At 35.7% G+C, this 21,924-nt stretch overlaps 1 protein-coding gene across 2 annotated transcripts in view; it reads left to right on the top strand.

Moving 5' to 3' along the window:
* LOC148942208 (protein ecdysoneless homolog) overlaps positions 1 to 21,924 on the top strand; it is a 222,158-nt gene that overhangs the window by 181,878 nt on the left and 18,356 nt on the right. For both annotated transcript variants that reach the window (XM_089103380.1, XM_089103381.1), the window contains exons 6-9: positions 2,435 to 2,563; positions 3,543 to 3,747; positions 7,370 to 7,523; positions 11,801 to 11,982. In XM_089103380.1, the coding sequence (XP_088959506.1) occupies positions 2,435 to 2,563; positions 3,543 to 3,747; positions 7,370 to 7,523; positions 11,801 to 11,982 (670 nt within the window). The remainder of the gene's footprint in view (positions 1 to 2,434; positions 2,564 to 3,542; positions 3,748 to 7,369; positions 7,524 to 11,800; positions 11,983 to 21,924) is intronic.

Here is a 21,924-nt window from a genome sequence, read left to right as displayed (position 1 = left end):
GAGTTGTTTTTTAGTAATTTTACATAACGCTTTTTAAATTACTGGAGCCGATATTTTTCCTTTAGCTAAAACATTAATGCCGATCTCTAACATCGATACTAACGTTAAAACAGCATAAAAAAAGAGTCAAACTCCCGTTTTTGACTCTAAATATAGTTTTTTTTAAAGAATGCCATACAATACTTTTTAAATTACTGCAATCGATTTTTCCTTCGGATGAAAAGTCAATAACGGTCTTTAATGTTAATACTAACGTTAAAAAGGAGATAAAAAGAAAGTAAAAATGCCGTTTTCAATTTCGATGTGTTTTTTTTAGATTGTCACATAATACTACTACTGTTACTAACAACTCACTGCATTACCAAGCCACGTGAGGCCAACACAGCTACGCATGAACTTCCTCTATCCCAATCTATTAAGCCTCCCTCTTTGAACCCTCCCAGGAAGTTCCCATTTCCCTTAAATCTTTCTTTACGACATCCTCCCACCCCAATCGTGGACAACCTTTCCGTTTAGCCCTAGACGGTTGGCCGAAAAGATAATCTTTGGCAATCTGTCATCCTCCATCTGCAGACCGTGTCCTAGCCATCTCAACCTTTCTCTCACTAAAGCCCTAGAAAGGGGGATTGAACCACACTTTTCGTACAGCCTACTGTTTGAAATACGGTCAGTCAGGCGGGTACCCGAAACGATCCGTAGGCAATTTCTCTGGTAAACATCCAGCAAATCTTCAACCGTTTTTCAAAGCGCCCGTCCATCAGAATCATATTTGACCACTCTCATCACTTTAGCTTCCAATATTCTAATCTTGGTTCGCAGACTTATCTTCCTATTCTTCCAAGCTTTTTTATCTGTGAAAAAAAAACATCCTGAGCCTTGGCTATTCTAATTTTAAGTTTTTCACGGCACCCCCCGTCTTTACTAATAACACTACTAAGGTAAGTGAAGCGGTCCACTTGATCCATCTTTTTGTTACCCAGCGTCACTTTTTCATCTTCACTTATTCCTAGGCTTAGCGTCTTGGTCTTCTTAACATTAATTTTCAAACCTGTTCTAGCACCCTGAACTCGCCAAACCTCTAAGAGCTCATTCATTTTACTCACACTTTCATCTAGGATGCTTAAATCATCAGCATAATCTAAGTCTAGGAAAGATTTTCTTCCCCATTTGATTCCGTGTTTTCCCACTGCCTTTCCTGTGCTCCTTGTGACAAAGTCTAACAAACGGATCCATATAAATAGAGATAGAACACAGCCCTGCTTAACTTCAGATTTAATACAAAACCAGCTACTAACCTTATTTCCTACCTTGACCGAGTGTTATTCTCGTACATAGCACTAATGACTAATGTGTTAGTCCGGTGTACCATACTAGGATAAAACCTTCGCTAAACCTCTTCTATCAGCTAAATTGGGCGGTTGCTCATAATCTATAAAACTGAGGACCAAAGGTGTTTGATGACTTAGGTACTTCTCAATTATTAGCCTAAGATTGAAAACTTGGTCGAGATCCTCTACCCTTCCTAAAACCGAACGTTCTTCTCCTGAAACTTTTTCTATAGCATCTCTAAGTCTAAAAAATATCATCATACTAAGTAATTTGCTATCTCCATAGACCAGACTAATGTCTCTATAATTACTCTTATCACGTTCTTATACACGTTCTTATATCACGTTCTTATACAATTACTATTATGATCTTGCTGGCTCACAGTGGGAAAACTGATGAATCTACTGGAAAAACGGAAAATGCTGCCGATCCAAAATGGGAGAAATATGTTCGAAATTTAACAGAAAAGGGATATTTTCAAGTAAGAATTGACTTCAGGTTTTCCTAAAGTAAGGTTTTCCTAAAATCGCTAGGTAATTCATGATCTTCAGTAATTTATTACCCCAGAGCCACCATGTTTAAGAAACTTATTTACCCCACTATCAATACCTGGGGCCTTATTATTTCTTAATCCTTTAATACTGTCACTAATTCTTCCTCACAAAGTGAATCTTCCTTCACATCCAGCTTTTCCTTAGGCTTAAACGTCAATAACGGTTTGTAAGGTCAATACTAACGTAAAAAAATGGAGGCGAATTCCCATTTTGAATTTTATTATTTATTTTTTGAAGTTATTGCAACCGGTTTTTGTTTTATCTAAAACGTAATACCATCTCTAATGTCAGTATTAACGTTTAAAAAAAAGTGATATACAAGAGCCGACTTTTATCTACCGCACTCAAAATTTAATCGAAGCAAAGCCAGAAACGCTAACATCAGCAAAGAAATGGCTTTGATGTAGAGTAAATGAAATTTGCCGTAAAGTCATCGAGCAAAACGAAGAAAGAAAAGAAGGCTATTCCCTTCAGAATTGCAGCAACTTGAAGACCTCTCCTGCATTGTATAGGGATATAACATTGTAATTTAACATTATTATCTTTTTAAGGCTTGTGGATTTGAAATCTTGCTGGCTCACAGCGGGAAAACTGATGAATCTACTGGAAAAACGGAAAATGCTGCTGATCCAAAATGGGAGAAATATGTTCGAAATTTAACAGAAAAGGGATATTTTCAAGTAAGAATTGACTTCACTCTCCCATCTCTATGTGTCTCTCTTTCTCATTTTCTCTCTCTCTCTCTTTTTCTCTCCCTTTCTCTCTGACTATTTCTTTCTCATGCTTTTTCATGCTTTTGTCTCTCTCTTTCCCCTTCTTGCTTTTACTAATCTTCTCTACTTTCTCAGTTTCTTATTTTTACATCGTTTATTTACTCTCGTGCAGTTAGTTCATAGTCAAGTAGTATTTAGATGTTTACTAAAAGATAAAATTGAGTGTCTCTGATATATGTTTACGGGCCTTTTTTGATGAGGATGAGAGCTCGGCGGAAGTCATCCGGAATCCACGCTTGTTTTCGCTTCGAATTTGTTGCGCGAAAGTATGCTTTTGCTTCCTTCTTCCTCTCGTCCATCTCCGGTCCAACTAGACAAAGAGTTGGAGTTTAGCTCTACCTTAAGACAAAGAGCTGTAGTTTAGCTCTAGCTTAAGACCGAAGTAGAGTTGGATGGAGAAATCCAGCTTTTGTTGATCAAATGGTTGATTTAGGTGAACATGAGTTCAACTGTCATCCATTGTTTCCTCTCATGGATTTTGTTTCTCATGAGTTTTCTTTTTCTTTTATTGTTTCTTCTCTTTTCATTTCTCGTGGATTTTCGTTCCATTTGAACTTTGTCTTTTTCTTGTTTTTTCATTCCTTTATTTTCTCTTTTGTTGTTGATCGTTAAATAGTGTTTGTATTTTCACTAAGACAAAAATGTTACGCCTCTTTGATTTCTTTTTATGATTAATACAGGCGATGTATTAACGACGACATCTAACGACATGCCGTCTTCTGGCACACACATTCAGTTCTTTTTTCTATGTTTCTAACGTTAATTGTATTTCAAAGAAACTCTCTTTTCATTTCTGCTGTTTATTTTTTCAATATTTCCTTGAAATTCATCTGAACAAAAAGAAAATGGGTCCAATGGAAAACAAGTCTTAAAGCTCTTATTTTAGGGTTACATGGAAGGTTCAAAACCATACAAATCGCTACAAGAAAAAGCCAAGATTTTCTTTGAGTCCAGTGTAACAGAAAATAGTGAAGAATTTCGAACCGCTTATAAACATCACATGGGAAAGCAAGTTCAAGCCCTTCTCAAGTATGTTGATGTTGACTATGAGGCTTTGAAAGCTCAAGAAACTTCATTACAGCCACCTGATGGTAAGCAAACATTAATGCTGCGTTTAAGAGTATCGTGTTAATTATCTGAATATCCCAATTACTTATCCTTAGCGTTTCACGACCATCACAACACGCATTTCATGTCAGAGGTTAGGAGAATTGCTATTTGAAACGGCCTGAGTTAGTTGTAGGAGAAACTGTATATGCTAAACCAGGAAAATCAAGATAAGCGAGAAAATAACTTTACCTACTTGCGCAAAATGAAAACAAACAATTTAATAATTTTACAAATGGAAAAAAGAAATGTGAATTAAAGAGAGATAACAAAAAAGTGCACAAAAAGTGGAAAATATCACACCTTCAGAAATTTGAAAATAAGCTGTTTTTTTTTATAATGTACGTAATTATGATGAATAATCGTCTGACAAAATACAAGTAAAGGTAGTGATTACAAGTTAACACTATCCTGACAATAAGTCCCCTGAAGATGAAGTTGACTCAGAGGAGTCTTTCTGTGTGTGACAACTTAGTTCTTTATCGTGATTGGATTAGCTTTATTTATGCCCGATATTTTGCCTGCACTGATATCGATGCTTTCTGTGCTCACTTTTTTCTTTGCTTTTGCTTAAAACCCCTCGTTATATGTTGAGTTTGGATTTTTGTTATGATAAGATTTTTAAGTAATTTAACCTAGCTTAGCGTCAGGGTGCATGTAAACTTTGCCATTGCTAGGACTGGTGATGCATAGTAAAAATTAACCCCCCTCCCTTCCTCAAAAAGGCAATGTCAACTAGCATGTAAATAACGAAACCACTTTAAAAGTTTCTTGGCAGTTGGTCTTTGAAGGCAGTTGCCCCTCTCTTTGAGAAGCCCCGCATGTCTTGTTTGTAAGAGGACGTCAGTTATCTTTTTTTTTTTCTTGTTTGTGTCGTGATACACGCCTGAACAGGGCGAGATGTTTTTCTTTAGAATAACGACTCTTTTTTAAAACTGCATCGAACAGTGCAACCGCAAAACTCCTTCAGATTTATTTAAGAGATTATCCCTAAAACTTAGAAAAATTGCCGTTAATACGTGTAATCTTTACGTTAATCTAAGCAATAGATGCTCATGAATTTCCTTAGAAGTCGTCGGCTTTTATCCATTATCCTTTTAGTCGGCATATATATAAAATAAAATAACCAGCATTGTTCCTTATGCCTTAATTTGTGTTCATGACCTTAGACCTTAGTTCCCCAGTGCCTCCTGAGGCACACAGGGCGTCAGTGTTCTCTCAAGTGGGCTGCTGTATAGATGTCCTCCCACTCTTAGATGAAACTCATCTGGAGGGCTCCTCTTTTGCGTTCATACGTTGTACGGAGCGTGTTCTGTGGCCTTCCTCGGTTATGGGTGCCTTCTGGTTGACATGGTGGAGCATTTTAGGAAGTCTATGATCTGGCTTACGGAGAATATATTCAAGGTATCGCCGTCTTCGATACCTCACAACAGAGCCGATGTCTCGTTAGCGTGTGCGAGTACGGATCTCGTCGTTGCTGACATGATCTCTCCAGCTTATCCTTACGATCTGGCGAAGAAAGTTATTGTTAAAGGCAGTAAGACATTTCTCCTCTTCCGCGGTCAGTCTGGAACAGTTTGAGATCGCTAAGTTCATGACCAATACTAAAAAGTCTTTCTCTTCTCCTGAAATTTGACTTTCTCTTCTCCTGAAATTTGACTTTCAGGGACCTCTGTGTTCAAACTTACCGTATTTTAAAAAAAGAGTCTTCTTTGTTTAGCCCCTTTTGTGTCCATCAGAAGGGACTTCTGATGGACACAAAAGGGGCTAACATCAAAATGATGGACAAAAAGGGGCTAACATCAAAATGATGGACACAAAGGGGCTAACACCAGAAGGGACTTCTGATGTTAGCTCCTTTTGTGCAATGTAAGAAATTTTAGTCCCTAAATGCGTTTTTAACTCCTATTTTAAACTGAAATTAATAGTAAAAAATTAATGATCGCTATAAGTTCTGGAATCCACCCTGCTTTGTGTGCTGGTGGATTTTGACAAGCATTCATTCGACCTCATTTACCTACTCCTAACTCTCTGTGCGTCCTCTATCATCTGATAATGGTAAAAGTTATTATCAGATAGCTTATTTGATCCAATAGCCTGTAAATGGCAAACATTGCATGGACTTCTTGCTGTACCGTTATTTGGGGAGCAGGGGGCCTGCGCCCCATCAGCTCTTCCTCCCAAGATTTCGAAAAACACTTTTGGGGGTAGATTTCATTGAGAAACACTTGAGAAGCGCACTCCAAACTTTTCTTGTCTAGTTGTTATCTTATTTTTAACTCACTTTCGTTACATTAAATCTAGGGTTATTGACTGTTACCATAAAATAAGATGACTTCTCTAAAATATGCTAGAATTCACGCTTAAACGAACGCGCTAATTTGCATATTTGACTGTTGCAAAATTATACGGGCTAATCTTCTTTTTATGATTGCATGCGGAAAACCCGTTTTCTGCTGTCTTTGGGTCACTTGGTCTTTGGGTTTTTTTCGTGTATTCTTTTTACTTTTGTTGTCATGCCTTTCAGATAGTTTTTACTTCCGTGGAATTGCACTTTTGCATCAACACAGAGCTATAAAACATATACATATAAAGGATCAATGCTCGCTTTTTAATGGATTTCCCCAATGTTAGGAATCAAAATAGGACAAGCGAAATTTTAGACTTGCATTAATTAACTCAAAGAGAGCCTCTCAGGCAATATGTACAGAAAGGAGAAAAAAACATAGTGTGTAGTCTACTGAGAACATTAGAGAGAAACATTTTGCCTCCTACCCCGACCGAAAATTCAAAAAGCGGTCATGAAAATTTTGACTTAATACTCCAGCTGTGAGACAAAGCAGGATTGAGTTAACAAAACTATTATAAAATTCGCAACCATTTAATGAAAGCTACTGCCTGTGTACTCTCTCAGTTCCAGGCTTTAGGCATCCGTTGTTAAAGTTCACGCGGTAGGTTCCAGTGCTTGAGCTTGAGTGATTGATTAAGTTACGGAATCAGGCACTTATATAGGAAGCTTCTTTCTCTCTTCTTCTTCTGTACAGGTATGCTCTGAAATACGCTTAGATTGTGTCCGTGGTTTAGTCGGCTGCGGGAATTTGAAAGGCGGTGTGTTAAACAACATAAATTGAAGAGGAGAGTGACAACACTGGAAATTACTCTCTGATTATTTTTTTTTGGAGAATTAGAAAATTTGGGAAAACCCAAAGATTTCACGAAACCCTATAAATTTAGGGATAGTCGAAGCTTTACTCATGAAAAATATTTATACGCTTGGGTTTTGCATGAAAAATGAATCATATTTTACAATTTCAAGATTTTGAAGAGCTTCTGGTCAAAAACATCTTTAAATTTGCAAGCGGGCTGAACAGGTTAAAATAGCTAGGACGCTTTAATTTTACAGAAGCTTCTAATGCTTGTAGCTTTTTATTATAGCCTTTCCAAAACAGATGTTATATTTGAGAGAAAAAAGGCAGCGCAAAAGCCGCTGACGCCAGATCTCGAAATTACGTAACTGACATTTTTCACTACCGAAATCATACTATAATTAAGCCTTTTCTTCTCAATTATTGACCATTTATAGTTTCTGGACTTACTTTTTTCTAGATGACAGTTGGATTAATGTCACACCCGATCAATTAGACGCCATGTTTGCTGAAAAGATGAAAGTGCCTGCAAATAGAACTGAAGACCTAGCTGAAGGACTTACCTCATTTTTAGAAAAGGTATCCAGCTATGAAGGAGTGGAAAATGTTAATGGGTAAAAACCAAACAGATCATTTTTTTAATTCTCTATAGTTTATTCTTTAATTTAGGACTTCATTAAAGATGCTCACCTATGAAGTGCTTACCTATGAGTACTATGAGCACATCATAAGGAGCCCACCTGTGAAGATGTGGAATATGTTGCAGTATTAGAGAAATAAGACTTACACTTTAATTTTCTGCTCATAATTTTTTAATTTAAATTGTTAAAATTAAACAGTTGATTTAAATATATAAAACAGCTACAGGTTTCAGCCACAGCTTCCTCTTCTTATTAGGGGGGGGGGCATGAGAGCCAAGAAAGTGTATTTATTCTTATTCTCTATTTGCTGAATGTCTCGGAGGACGATCATTTTCATCAATTTTGGTAAGGTTTATTCTACGTAGTTTTATGTTCCATTGCTAATTTTGGTCTAAACATGAATATCCAGCTAGGTGAATAATAAGGCCTCTTAATTTTTCTGACGCATATCCAACTAGGCAGGCAAATAAATATTCATCCAGAATGCTTAAACTCTTTTTGAATTTGTTGGTAGGTTGTAAAAGCAGAAGCTGTGAACAATGTGGAATGGTGGAAAAGTCTTAGGTCTGAGTCTTAGGACGCCGACCTGATGTGATGTATTTAGTTTCAGTCTTAGGAGACTGAACGACGCAACGAGCAGTGAACAGTAGCACTTATCGTTTTGAAAAATAAATGACTTACTCATGTAAGTCCTGCCTATCTACTAAACCGATCCACTAAACTTTTTTTTCCTTTCTTTAAGTCAGATTGCATAAGAAACATGAAAATATTCTAGAAAAAAAGAGTCCTTTTTGTAGGATCTAGGGTCTAGGTCTAGGTCGTAGGATCTAGGTCTAGCAAAAAGCCAACTTTGCACGTTTTTGATGGTCCTCGCTTAGCTTGAAAAAGATCATAAATAGTAATCTAGCACTCGGTTCGCTCGGGCAAGACTATAAACGGCCATGTGGATGGCTACATGTCAATGTTAAATGGTTTATGTTTTGTTCTTTGTACGAGGATCCAGAGGGCCTAGAGCCCTTTGTGTACAATTATGAAGGTTGTTAGGTTGTTAGGACTCGAGGGAGGAAATTTCAGGGAATGGGTACAAATGAAAGGATGAATGAAAGAAATTTTTATCACAGTCCTTGAGGGTCTAATTACGTTTACAGCCTATAATACCTGTCTTTGGCAATTGCTGACCCATTTTGAGTTCCTAAATTAAGAACACTGCTCATTTGTCAGCAGAAATAGAAGATGTCCAAAAGTCTGTTACTAAAATGATAATATGACCTTGTTATAGTAACTACGACAGTGCTCTTGATTTTTCAAACTTGTCCCATTTGGTCAATTGAAGATGAGGTCTAGTAATGAAATTCGGAAAAATGATATTAGTTACAGAGAAACACCCGATCTATTCTCCCAGCCTCTGCAGCAGTCAGCCGACTTACGAGCATCAGAACAAACTACAACCCGTCAAGTGCCGCACGAACAGATTTCCAAACTCCTTCGTGGCTTTTTGTGTTAATGCAGTAAGAATTCACCCTATTTGTGTTTTCTTTGTAATTGTAAAAGTGGCATAATTTAGCTTTAAAAAAAATCTGGGCTGATGACTTGACTGTAAACAATAAGTAGAACAACAGGGCAATTTTTATAAAAGACAGTGGAACACAACTTTAAATGAATATTTCGACCCTATATCCAAGAGCCGTCCTCAGCAAAACAAACGAAGAGAATAAAAAAACAATATAAAAGAAACTTACATTAAAATTCAATCAATAAAACTGAAGGTTAGTTTTTAAAATGTTTTAAAACAGCCCTAATATCATTACTTCAAGGAAGTTCAACCAGGACTGGTTGAGTACTGGTTGAACTTCCTTGAAATAATGATATTAGGGCTGTTTTAAAACATTTAAAAAAAAAAAATCTTTCAGTTTTATTGATTGAATTTTAATGTAAGTTTCTTTTATATTGTTTTTTATTCTCTTTGTTTGTTTTGCTGAGGACGGCCCTTGGATATAGGGTCGAAATATTCATTTAAAGTTGCGTTCCACTGTCTTTTATAAAAATTGCCCTGTTGTTCTACTTATTATTTATGATGGAAAGGCAGTGTGGTCTTCGTCGCTATTTATGACTTGACTGAATCCCAGGAAGTGAGTCAGATTTCAAAGCATAATTGATTGTTTTTTCTTCTTATTTACTGAATTCGTAGATTTCTAAAGAATTGTTGATGGCCTAGAAGAAGGAAAAGAGTAAACGTAGCAGTAAAAAAAAAAAAAAAAAAAAAAAAAAAAATCATAAAAAAAAATAAAAAAAAAAAAAAAAAAACTCTGAAACCTTAGAAACTTCCAAAACCTTTTATTTGAAGACCTTGCCTTTACTGCTTTCTTACAAGGTATGACGAATTCCTTTAAATTCTGCATTAAATTGAATTTAAGGTCGAACCCTACGACTCAGGCTTGTGCTTCGTTTAGTCTTTCGAGGTCGGACACGTAGATTTAAAACAAATTCGTTAGGTGTTTCTAGATTCACTCCTGGTGCGTTTCTTACTTCCCAGGCCGTAATTTCTTAACTATTGTAATTTCTGGAGGAAATATAAGATAACCTTAAATGCAGGCTAATTCTACCAGCTTGCAAATGCAGGTAGAATAAGCATGATTTATGATTGAATAGGCGATGACTTGCTTTTAACTTTTCAGATATTTTGCTATGGAAATATCGGTGTTGTCATATGAAATTGCATTTGGGAGGGAGGGGGTGTTTTTTTAAGTCTTTGGGGGGGAATATTGTTCATTTTTATCACTTGAAATACGAAAAAAAGGAATTGTCAGTTAAATCATCAAGAATGTTCTTCTGTTAATGGAAAAATACAACTTGAGAAGAAAACAATTAATTAAGAATAGTGATACCCCCGGAAGACAGGCGGAGAGTTTGCAGTTGGAATCATCTCGTGGTGAAGAGGTTCAGCTCGTAAAAGAAAACTCTCCCCAAAAAAGGAAAAATTCCAGGTTTGGAAATCTTTTTGTGATCTCCTGTCTCTGCCCTGTCGTCGTAGCTCCCGTCCCACATCAATGCCGTCATATCTTTAGTTTTCTAAAAAATTGCCTAGTTCCTTCCCCTTTAGATTCAGCTGGTCCCTGGAATTTTATTGTTTCAGGAAATTATTTTAAAACTTATGTATAGAAATTGAAATGTATGTCACATATTATTTCTTCTATAATGTATATATCGTAATAAAATTACAAAAACGTAGTGAAAAGTCCTTTCATCATTTTATAAGCGTAATACTGAATTGGAGCCGTCCTTACTGCTCTCTGTTGGAGGGAGTTTTGACGGAACAAAATCCTAAACCGCGTCAAATGTTTTTCCATTCCTCATTATCTTTGTTTCTTTTTTTTTATAGATAGGGAAAGTAAGGTTTGTGTTTAAATAAAATCTTTAAAAGTTTGCACCAGTGGCTTTTTGCTAGCTTAGAAGAATGGTGCAAAAGGTAAGGTAAACATCCAGTATTGAATCGACGGCTTAAATTTGACCTAGGAAGGTACTTTTAAATTTCTGCTTTATTCCAATTTTTATGGTATTTTATCTCCGAATTATAGAGTTATACAGTTTTCATAATTTAGAAACAAAAATTTTCACCACAACCGAAAAAACATCTTTAGTCTTTTCTTCTCATTTAAAATATTCCCATCTGTATTGGGTGGTGCCCCCATATTTTTGACCTTAGATCGCATCACAGTGTTTTGGGTCATATTTAAATCACCATGACAGATTTTGTTGGTAGTTGGTAGGTTGGTCAACTTAAATAGCTCTTGAGGTTTTTTTCTGGAATTGTTCATGGGGATTGGAGCCTCTCCCCCTCTTTAGTCCTTAACATGGAGATTTTAATTTTTTCTAATTGTTTTGGTACATTTTTAATATAATTCACCTATTGCTACCTCGTTTTTGTAATTTGTGAACATTTTTTGCAAACGATTTCTTTTGCAATTTGATTTCTGGGGAAAACACAAAATAATAAAACAAAGCAATAAATTTATACTTGTTAACTTGTAATTTATAAATTTAAAACTATATTTCGTTATTTTTTCTCTCCTCTTCTTTTTGTTCTTGTGTTTTTATGTTAGTTTCTTCTTCTTTTATCTGTGTTTTCGAAGTAACATAAGAATTCAGTAAATGTCTCTAAAGTTTCATTTCTATTTTCATAAATAATATCTCCTTGGAAAATGACGTGTTTTTCACAATAAAAATGAAAAATAAATTATATATTTATTTAGACGTAAGCCTCCCATTGCTCCTCGGAAAAAATCATCATCTGCTCGAAAGAGTTCGCTTCAACAGCCATCCCGAAAAGTATCTTCTTTGTCGATGGCCTCTACTTCATCGAATATATCAGCCTTAACAGACAAGATGGGTTTTGATCCAGACGGATTTGCTGTAGCTATGCAAAATATTCTTGGTATGTTATTCATTAATCTAATTAATTTCATAATTAGAGAATTTTCACGGGTTTACAATGCTTAATTTCAGTTGTCATCGGCAATTAATGCCATGAGCATGGACATGTCACGGATAAATTGTTCTGCAACAATTTGGCTATGATATTCATAAAACGTCTCTTTCAGCTGCTGCATAAGTGTATTTTTTATGGCGGGGTGTATCCATACACTGTGGGTCGAGGTTCAAGCCTCAGGGTCCTATTGCTTCCATCCCGCCTAAAAATAAATCGACCAGGGAACCCTTTGTAAACCTAGCCCCCACAATTGCCACATATTTTGCCAGCTTTAAGACTCACCTATCCTAACTATATTCTTCTTCCAGACAATTCCTTGTGTCCACGGTCATCTTATATTTTTTGCACCAAGAGGAATCAGCCCCTCCCATTGGGCAAAGTGCTTCCTAAAATTACCAATTCCTGCTCTGACTTAAGTCACGCTCTTATCCCCGGTCTTTGTATTCGTAACATTCTTCCGCTTATCCACCTCGTTACTGCTGTTTCTAGCAGCTATTAGAAATAGGTAAAAAGGTCTACTGTATAGATATAAAATTTAGGAGGGGACTCGGAGGCAAGATGACCCCTTAGAAAGCCGAACCCTTCCACTTAATCCTTAAATCTCTTCGTTTAGCATTCAAGAACAGTGTGGAAATCAGCCCCAGTTCCCTTTGTGAAATTAAAAAGTTTCAGCCCGTGAATAGTTGAGAGTCATAAATAAAACTAATGCATAGTCAGTTGACCCTGCCGAAAAAATGAATATTCAGATTTTAGTCCATGGAAATCATATATGCCTCGATAATTGCCTAATTTGGTAATTTTCAACTAATCACTAATATTCGACTCTGAAAATAATCGTTCTTATTTATACATGTTAGGTTAAAAATGATATAAACAGGGTCGTCGTTTCGAGGGGGGCAGTTCCCCCCCCCCAACAATTTGGAGAAAATAACTATTATACAACCCATGTCCCTTGAATATCAGGATATGGATCTCACTTGCCCCCCCCCCCCCCAAAAAAAAAAATGCTGGAGCTACTCCCCTGGATATAAATATTATTATTATGTTATTATTATCTGTAAGCTTAAGATATTATCAGTTAATTTAAGTTAAAGATTAAAAGATTAATTTTTAACAAATATTAATTAATAGTATTAGGTACCCAACCGATGTTTTTAGACTCAAAATCTTAGACTTTATCTTTAGAAACTCGATATCATTAGATTTAAGTGGTGATATCTTTAGGCTAGAGTATACCCGTAGTATTTTATTTAACACAAAAGCATAGAGAAAACGCCGTGTCAACTTTGCTTTGATAATCGAACGCTAATGTTACTTCCAAAAAGAAAATCATATTAGATATCTTGTGCTATTAAATGCCAAATTACGCTACCTCAGTTTTTTATTCAATTTTTAAAATATGTTAAATCTTTAATTTTTTAATCGGGGAATAGTATAGCCTAGTCTATTAATGTAAGTGTATTTCATTATGAATATACCCAAAACCGTGCCCAGGATTTTTTTTCGGAGGGGTCTTACTCAAAGATCTTTTTTTCGGAAGGGGGGGGGGGGGGGGTACACAAAAAAAATCGAAAAACGCATACAAAATTTGTTTATATCCATTTTTGTCACGTTTATGCGAGTTAAAAAACATTTCAGGGGCGACTGGCTTCTTTCATTGTGGAATTCGGAAGATGCTAATCTGACTTTAGATGACATTAGAAAGGGGGAGAACTTTGAAAAATGAACACCTTAAGATAGGTAACTTATTTTGCACCCATAAGAAAATATTGTAGAAGGTGTAAAGCTGTGGCAGTGTGGGGTGATGTTTCCAAAGGCCTTCTCTGTTAAAAAACAAAAGAAAAGTCTCCACATGTGGTTATGCTGTTTTTATCTGTAATGATATTGAGAGCCAACTTAGACAAAGAAATGTGAGTATATATCATTAAAAATTTAGTTAAAAACATGGCGCTAATCAGCTTAAGAGAGCGTCTCTTTCCTCTGAAGGTGTACCGTTTTCGTTGGTAATCAACAGATTTTGAATTTCTACGAAAGTAAAGTTTTTCATATTTAACTAATCAGTTTTACTTATTTATTTTCCTGACCCAGAACTGGAAGACAGAAATCGGGTCCAGGAATTGGGCCAGGAATTGGAAGACAGGAGTGGGGAAATGTCCTAAAACTATATAATTTTGGAAAAACCAAAAGAAAATTTTGATAAAATCTTGGCTTTTAGATGTGAATACACCTATGGTGGTTGCAGGGGACAAAAAAATGTAGAGGGCCCAAAAATGGCATTATTTTGATGTCCTGGTATTAGCAATGAGGCAAAAAAAGTTCCGTGGAAATAATCCAGTCCTCATAGCCATTCAAAGGTAAAAGTATGTTTGTTCATTTTTCATATGCAGACAAATAATTGGGGTCCAGAATCAGTGGTGGTTAAACATGGGTTCGTGTTTGAATCGGTTTCACATAGAACACCGCACTCAATAATTCTGTAAATGAATTTAATAAATAAACGGAAGTGACAGTTTTCAAATTTTTAAAGTTCCTTTTATTATTATTGTTATAACGCATACTTTGTCTTTTGGTAGACCGTGCAAAATAATCGGTTGTGTACTTTACCAGTACTTTATTTTCAACAATATTCAACTTGGATCCTTCTTTAACATGCTGTTTTATCCAGCTCATTTCCCTAAATATGATTGTGTCCATAAATCTGATTAATCTAGAAGTGACAAATGGTGTTATATGCGTATTTTTTACCTCTGGACAGCTATTCCCGGTAAGTGATTTTTCTTTCAATGCTTCATTACTACAGTGGTGTCAGTTGAAATACTGGGGACATAGCCCCCCTTGACTTTTTGGTCCTCCCTATAGATTTTGAAAAATGCTTTTTCTGGGGTTATGAATATTTTTCCGTATTTTCACTAAGAAAAATAAAGTGACATAATATAGTCCTACCATAGACTTTTAAAAATATATTTCGCCAGCCTCCCTCCCCTCCCCTCCCCAAAAAAAGAAGAAGTTTTCGTGAATTCAAACTACAGCACTGCTCTGTTGGAATCTATGCCAATTCTATTAAAGAAAATTCTAAAACTGGTCTAATTTTTGTTATCATGGTTCGCTATTAATTTTTTATAGCTTCTCACTTAAAAAGGACATCAGTTTTTATATATATATATATATATATATATATATATATATATATATATATATATATATATATATATATATATATATATATATATATATATATATATATATATATATATATATATATATATATATATATATATATATATATATATATATATATATATATATATATATATATATATAAAGTAAACAGTAAATCCAAAATCTTAAAACGGGCAGATATGAGCTTATACAAGATTTAAAAACTCAAATAAGTAGAAGTTCCTATGACTGAAGAAATGAAACTTAAATAAAAGAGAAATTAAGACGAGCAATGAAGTCGACATCAAACGGAGAGAAACATGTCCAAATAAGCAGAGTATTGCCACCCCTAAAATTTCCAAAAAGGTTGGTAACTTAAAAGCAAGCCATTTCTGATGGAAAATGTGTTGCTTAATAAACAAATAAAACTAAATTAATTATTACAAATGTTATATGTTGGCCTAAGAGTTCAGACTAATTGCCGCTTAGTTGTACCATAGCAACAGAAGCTAAACAAAAGCTAAAGTTGGTGATTTTAGTTTCAGATGCTCATGTGGCGCAGTCAGCAGTTTTGGAAAATATTGAACGTGAGACATGGTTGCCTGAATATAGCAAAAATTCTGGTGTGCAAATCAGAGGTTAACTGTGCTGATCAAAACTGTGCTGATCAGAGTCAACTGTGCTGATCAAAATATTGGCTGTAGTAGCTTATCTGGAAACACAAATATGCATCAACGTGAAGAAGATCATAATCTATCTTTTGGCAGCATTTTATCATCAGATGAAACAAGCACTGTTAATGAAGGAAAATCAAAATGCGGTAGAAAGAGGAAACATAAAGATGAAAGTAGGGAAGATAAGAAGAGAAGGAAGAACACCAATCAACCTTATTACACCTACAAAAATACCCTTTCTAAACCTAAGGAATTTATTCATTTTAAATGTTATTGCACAATGAAATATTCAGATAGCATTAGTTTAGAAGCTTGCAAGAAGCAATTTGATAGTTTTTGGTCTTTGGGATTGTATGACGCACAAACTGCTTTTATCGCCGCTTGTGTGTCGGAAGCGCCAAAGAAACGAACTTATGGGGAAAATACTCAGAGAAAAATGTTTTCGAGGAGGTACACCTTGAATAATTCAGTACGTGTCTGCAGGGAAATGTTCTGCAGAACGTTAGGTATTTCTCCTTCTAGGGTCAATACTGCTCTAAAGAAGTTTAGTGGGAGAATTCCTGCGACAGATCAACGAGGCCTAAAACAAGGTGGACACAACAAACTATCACCAAATAAAATTGAGGAAGTGTTGAATCAAATCAAAAAAATTCCTCGCTGTAAATCATCAAATAGTGATCAGGAATTTTACCCTCCTGGTACTGCTCTACAGAAGATGTATGATGCTTACAAAGTGTAAATAGTAGCTCCAGTTTCTTTTTCTTCGCATAAAAAATTTTTTCGTGAAAACTTTGGTTCTGTCACTAAATTTAAAAGTGTTAATTGTGACATTTGTGACACAAAAGACTAACTATAATTCAAATAGAAAAGGATATTTTCGACGTAAGTTATTTGGAAGGATTGCTTAAAATACATGTTTTTAGAGCAGAAGAAGAATTGGCCGTGTGGAGACATTTGAGGAGGAAACTTTTGATGGACAAAAATTTGGATCGGAAAGTCCATATGAAAATTATTGTTGTGTTATATTATAAGTCTATTATTTGTTATAATTATAATTTATTTGTTAATATAATTTACTATGAAAGAAATTGCTCCTTAATATTTTTATGAGGAAAAAATTGCTCCTTTCCCCGGATTTAAAAATTACCTTTTCTATTTTTGTTTCTAAAGAAAGAGTGAAAAAAAATGCCCATAGATTAAGAAGGATAAGAACCTATTGTTCTGTGTAGTCTACTCATAAAAAATCATTGCCCCCTCTCCCTGCATTTCATGAATTAGTAACAGTGCTTACAGGCATAAGAAAACAGCTCTCCTATGTGGGAGGACAAAACGGAGTTAAAATGAATGTAAATTTGTTAATACTCATCACTGTATTAAATTTTTGTCTTTCTAATATTACTAAAATGTGAATTTGTCATTGACTGATTTAGAAATATAGCAAAAAGTGCTTAGAAATAAAAGACTGTGGCTGGGGTCGTGTCAAGGCAGTATATGTATCAGAACAAGGAAACCTCTATTTGTTCCCATTTAGATCATCTCAATCTTTGCCGTCCCATGTATTTGTCCCCGTTTGAAAATGTTCAAACATAGTTTTAACCCTCCAATGTGAAGAATTCCATATTTAAATACTAGGCAATAATGTTCTGCCTTAACATTTGGCTTTAATGGTTGTGTCACTTACGGAATATTCTTTGTAATCATGGTGGAGTAGTACCTGCAACCTAGTAAAGAAACCAAGGCCCATATTTAGCGAAATGTAAAAACATGATATTTTGAAAAAAAACGGATATAACAGAATAGTCTATAACTTAATATGTGTTATTTTGAAGGGGAATAAAAATTAAGTGAGAAAAAACGGGTTTAATTTATATTAAGCAGTAATAAAAATAAAAAACGAACAACACATTATCTAATAAAAAAATCCGAATATTTCAACTTCACATCCGGGAGCCTTTATCAAGGACAAAAAAAGGAAAAGAATTTTTTTTTAAATCAACTAAAGGAAAAGACTAAAAAACAACACAACAAGAGAAAAAAAGACAAAGCCAATAAATGAAACTCACATCTTAATAAACTTACATAATACTGCACTTTAGACAAAAACGACACTGAAAATGTCTAGTAGAACAGATATTACTCCTCTATAGATTCAGATTGGCATTTTTTTTTAAATTCAAAATTAATAACATTAAAATGGTCTTTTGCCAATAATCTTAGAAATTATTTCAAAGGGACATAAAAAAAAGAACCGTAAATCTCTAGGGAATTACACTAAATCGAACTGAAAGATTTACCATTAGTTATTTTGACTTAGGTCCCCCTACTTCTTAGGCCAGGGTCGTATCCAGGGGGTGTTTGGGGGTTTGACGAAACTTCGAAAGGTTAGATTTTTGTTTTTTTCTTTTTCTTTTTTGTTTGGCACTGAGGCGGAGGTCCTTGTCGAAATATTTGCTTATTTCTTCTTCTTCATTGTTTTCCACTGACTTACACATTCCTCGTTTTTTCACCTTTTTTTTTTTTATTTTTCCTTTTGTTATTTCTTTTCCTATCTGTGTTTCATTTGGGGTTTTAACCCCCCCCCCCCCCCGAAATGTTTGTCTGACTGTAAAAAAGTTACAAAAATGAATATAAGAAAATTTTAATGTATTTTTAAGTTGTTTTTTTTTACCTCCCCCCCCCCCGAAAACAAATCCTTTTGCAATCCCCCCTGACAAAAAAAAATCCTGGATATGGATTGCAATCCCCCCTGCCTGAGGCGCATAAGAGTAGATCGCCAGCGTGTCCTACCCCGTGCCTGCAGACAAGGCTCCTCCAGCGAAGACCTTGTCACTATTGCATCCTTTTCGAGGAATCGGTCCAGTGTCGCTTTAGACTTTCCTGACTTGCGGAGATAACACTCATCATAAGGTAACCTTTGGCCACACATCCTAAGTCCCCAGTACATCCAAAGGTGCCCTCGAATGATTTTAGGGATAGATGTATGGTTAGTAATGCGGAAAATCTTTTTATTGGCTACCCGTTCTGTCCAAAGTATATTCAATATCAGTCTTAGAAATTATTGTCGAAGCCTTGAAGACGCTTTTCCTGACGGGCACTGATACCCCAAGTTCCACAACTGTAGGTAAGGACAGACAGAACTTTACCGCCATAAATTCCAATCTTCAATTTTGAGAAAATTTCTTATTCATCAAGACATTTCTGAGGCTACTAGAAGCAGAAGGGGCTAGAGCTATTCGACATGAAATTTCTGGTTCACGATTTGCATCTTGCGAAAGGATACTACCGAGATATTTAAGCTCTGTGACCTCTTTGATTTCTTCGCCATTAGCCAGAAATCTTTCCAATATCAGGAATGACCGTGTTTGAAATAGGTTTTGTCTTGTTGGCGTTTATGGGAAGTCCCACAGTCTTCGCAACACGTTCAAGTTCATTTATATTCTGATGCATGTCTTTTGGATATGGCTGGGAAGAACAATATAATCGGCGTCACCATATGCTAGTTCTCTCATAGGGTTTAGCTGAACCCCGCCATCGATTCTGCATCCACGGAGAACTAGGTCTATAACTATGGCAAGTAGTAGCAGCGACAGAATGCAGCCTGCCGCACACCTGATTCTACAAAGAATCACTCTCTTTCTATAAAGAGAGCTCTCTGTCTATAAAGTTTTTATAGAATCCTCATATAGGGCTTGTATTACATTAACAGTTTTCAGTGGAATCCCACAGTGCAGCTGAATCTTCCACGTGGTCCTGCAGTAATTAGAGTCAAATGCCTTGAGGAAATCAGTAAACACAATAAGCCTCTGAATTTGCCACTCATTCATTTCTCCGACCAAAACCCGCAGGCTAAAAATAAGATGGAAGCACGATCTTTCTTGGCAAAACTCATGTTGCTCATCTCTCAAGGTTTTCCCTACCTTACTCTGAGTCCTATCGCGCATAATCTGACACAAGACTTTGCTACGAGTGCATTACAGAGCAAAGCCTCTGCGGTTGCCACACTTAGTTCTCTGGCCGTTCCTAGACAGTTTTATGATCATTGCTTTAGACCATTGACATGGGACTTTTTTATCATCCCAAACGCGTGAAAGCAGCCCAAACCTTGGTTTGGCTAGAGCCCCTGTGCTGTCATACTTCCAGGTCAAATAGTGGTTTATCAGGAATATTTAGCACACCATTTGAAGGAGTCTGGCTTATAACCTCACTGGAATGTTCTTTCCAACGCCTGGCTATGTCCTGTCTTCAATTTGTGTTACCTTGACACCTTCTTTACTCTCCTCTTGGGCTGAAGGTTTCAGTATATCAAAGTATTCTCTTGTGTATTTCCTACTCTGCTCGTATTTATCAACACGTATTTCTTTTCCGTCCATTTATCAATAAGCTTTGTATCCATGTATCAGTTATAGTAGTATACGCCCCTGTAGAACCGACTGATGGAGATACTAGTGACTCAGATGAATTTTACTTACAGTTACAGGAGCAAATAGACAAGGTCCCAGGTAGAAATATGATGTTATTACTGGGAGATTTTAACGCCCAGGTTGGTAGAAATAAGGATAGATGGTATCCCAGCTTAGGTAAATTTGGTGTAGGAAAAGAAAACAGTAATGGATACAGACTTTTGCAATTTTGTAGGTATAACAATCTAGTTATAACCAATACGGTGTTTGTTCATAAATTGGTTCATTAGTTATCAGGATATTCAAGAGATGGTAATAAAGCAGACTTTCTTGAGTATACTAGAGTAAAATAAGGACTTGTAGGATCAACAATAGATACTAGGGTATATAGGAGTGCTGTTATTGATGCTAAGCGCAAAGATCACCATCTATCAGAGCCTGGGATTAATTTAAAGCTGAAATATCAGAAGGGTAACTACCTCCCGGGAAGTTATGATGTTAGTAGACTCCAGGATGAGAATTTGAGAGAAACTTTCCAGGAACAGTTGAATACTAAACTTGAGAGTTCAAAATTTGATAATGCGGAAGATGGTTGGAATAATTTTAGAAAAATAATTTTTATAGTTGCTGAAGGTGTATTAGGGAAGAAAGCTAGAAATACAGCTAAGAATATTAGTGAAAAAGCTTTATGTTTAATAGAAAGGAGAAAGGACTTGTACAAGAATTATCTGAGTGATAGATCGCATGAAAACAAATAAAATGTAAAGAAAGTGGAGAAAGCATTGAAATATGAACTAAGGAGGTGTGAAGTGGAGGCCATGGATAAAATTGCCGAGGATTTAGAAGATGCAGCTAGACGGCATAATAGTAAAATATTGTACTGGCACGTTAACAAATTGAGAGGTATTAGTCAATCCGGACTTGTCCCAGTTAAAGATAGGAATGGGGTGGCAATTAGCGATAAGGAAAAAGCTAAAGCGAGATGGGCCGAACATTTTGAGAATTTGCTTAACCGAGATAGAGTTGAAGGAAAAAATATAGAGGAAAAGGAAAAAGTTTGTGATACCTTGGATGTGAAGGAAGATTTGTTTTGTGAGGAGAAATTAGCAACAGTACTAAAAGGATTAAAGAATAATAAGGCTCCAGGTGCTGATAAGGTGGTAAATGAGTTTCTTAAATATGGTGGGTCTGAGTTTAGAAATAAGTTACTGAAGATTATGAATATGATTTTTGAAAAAGGGGAAGTACCTAACGATTTTAGGAAAACCCTTATTTAGCCACTTTATAAGAAAGGTGATAAAAGTGAGTGTGGTAATTATCGAGGCATTAGTCTGGTCTCTGTAGGTAGTAAATTAATTAGTAATAGGATACTTTTTAGACTGAGAGATGTCGTAGACAAAGTTTTAAGAAAAGAACAGTGCGGTTTAAGAAAAGGTAGAGGATGTGTTGACTAAATTTTCACTCTTAGGTTAATAATTGAGAAGTGCCTGAGTTTTCAAACACCTTTGGTCCTCAGTTTTATAGATTATGAGCAAGCGTTCGATTCTGTTGATAGAGGAGCATTAGTAAAGGTTTTATCCTTGTATGGTATACCAGACAAATACATTAAAGTGATTAGGGCTATGTACGAGAATAACACTGCTGCAGTTAAGGTA

Source organism: Artemia sp. Qi Xiang Cuo, chromosome 17 (genome assembly GCF_049724085.1).
Source record: "Artemia sp. Qi Xiang Cuo chromosome 17, ASM4972408v1, whole genome shotgun sequence".
Taxonomy (NCBI): domain Eukaryota; kingdom Metazoa; phylum Arthropoda; class Branchiopoda; order Anostraca; family Artemiidae; genus Artemia; species Artemia sp. Qi Xiang Cuo.
This window is presented reverse-complemented; position numbering and strand designations above follow the sequence as displayed.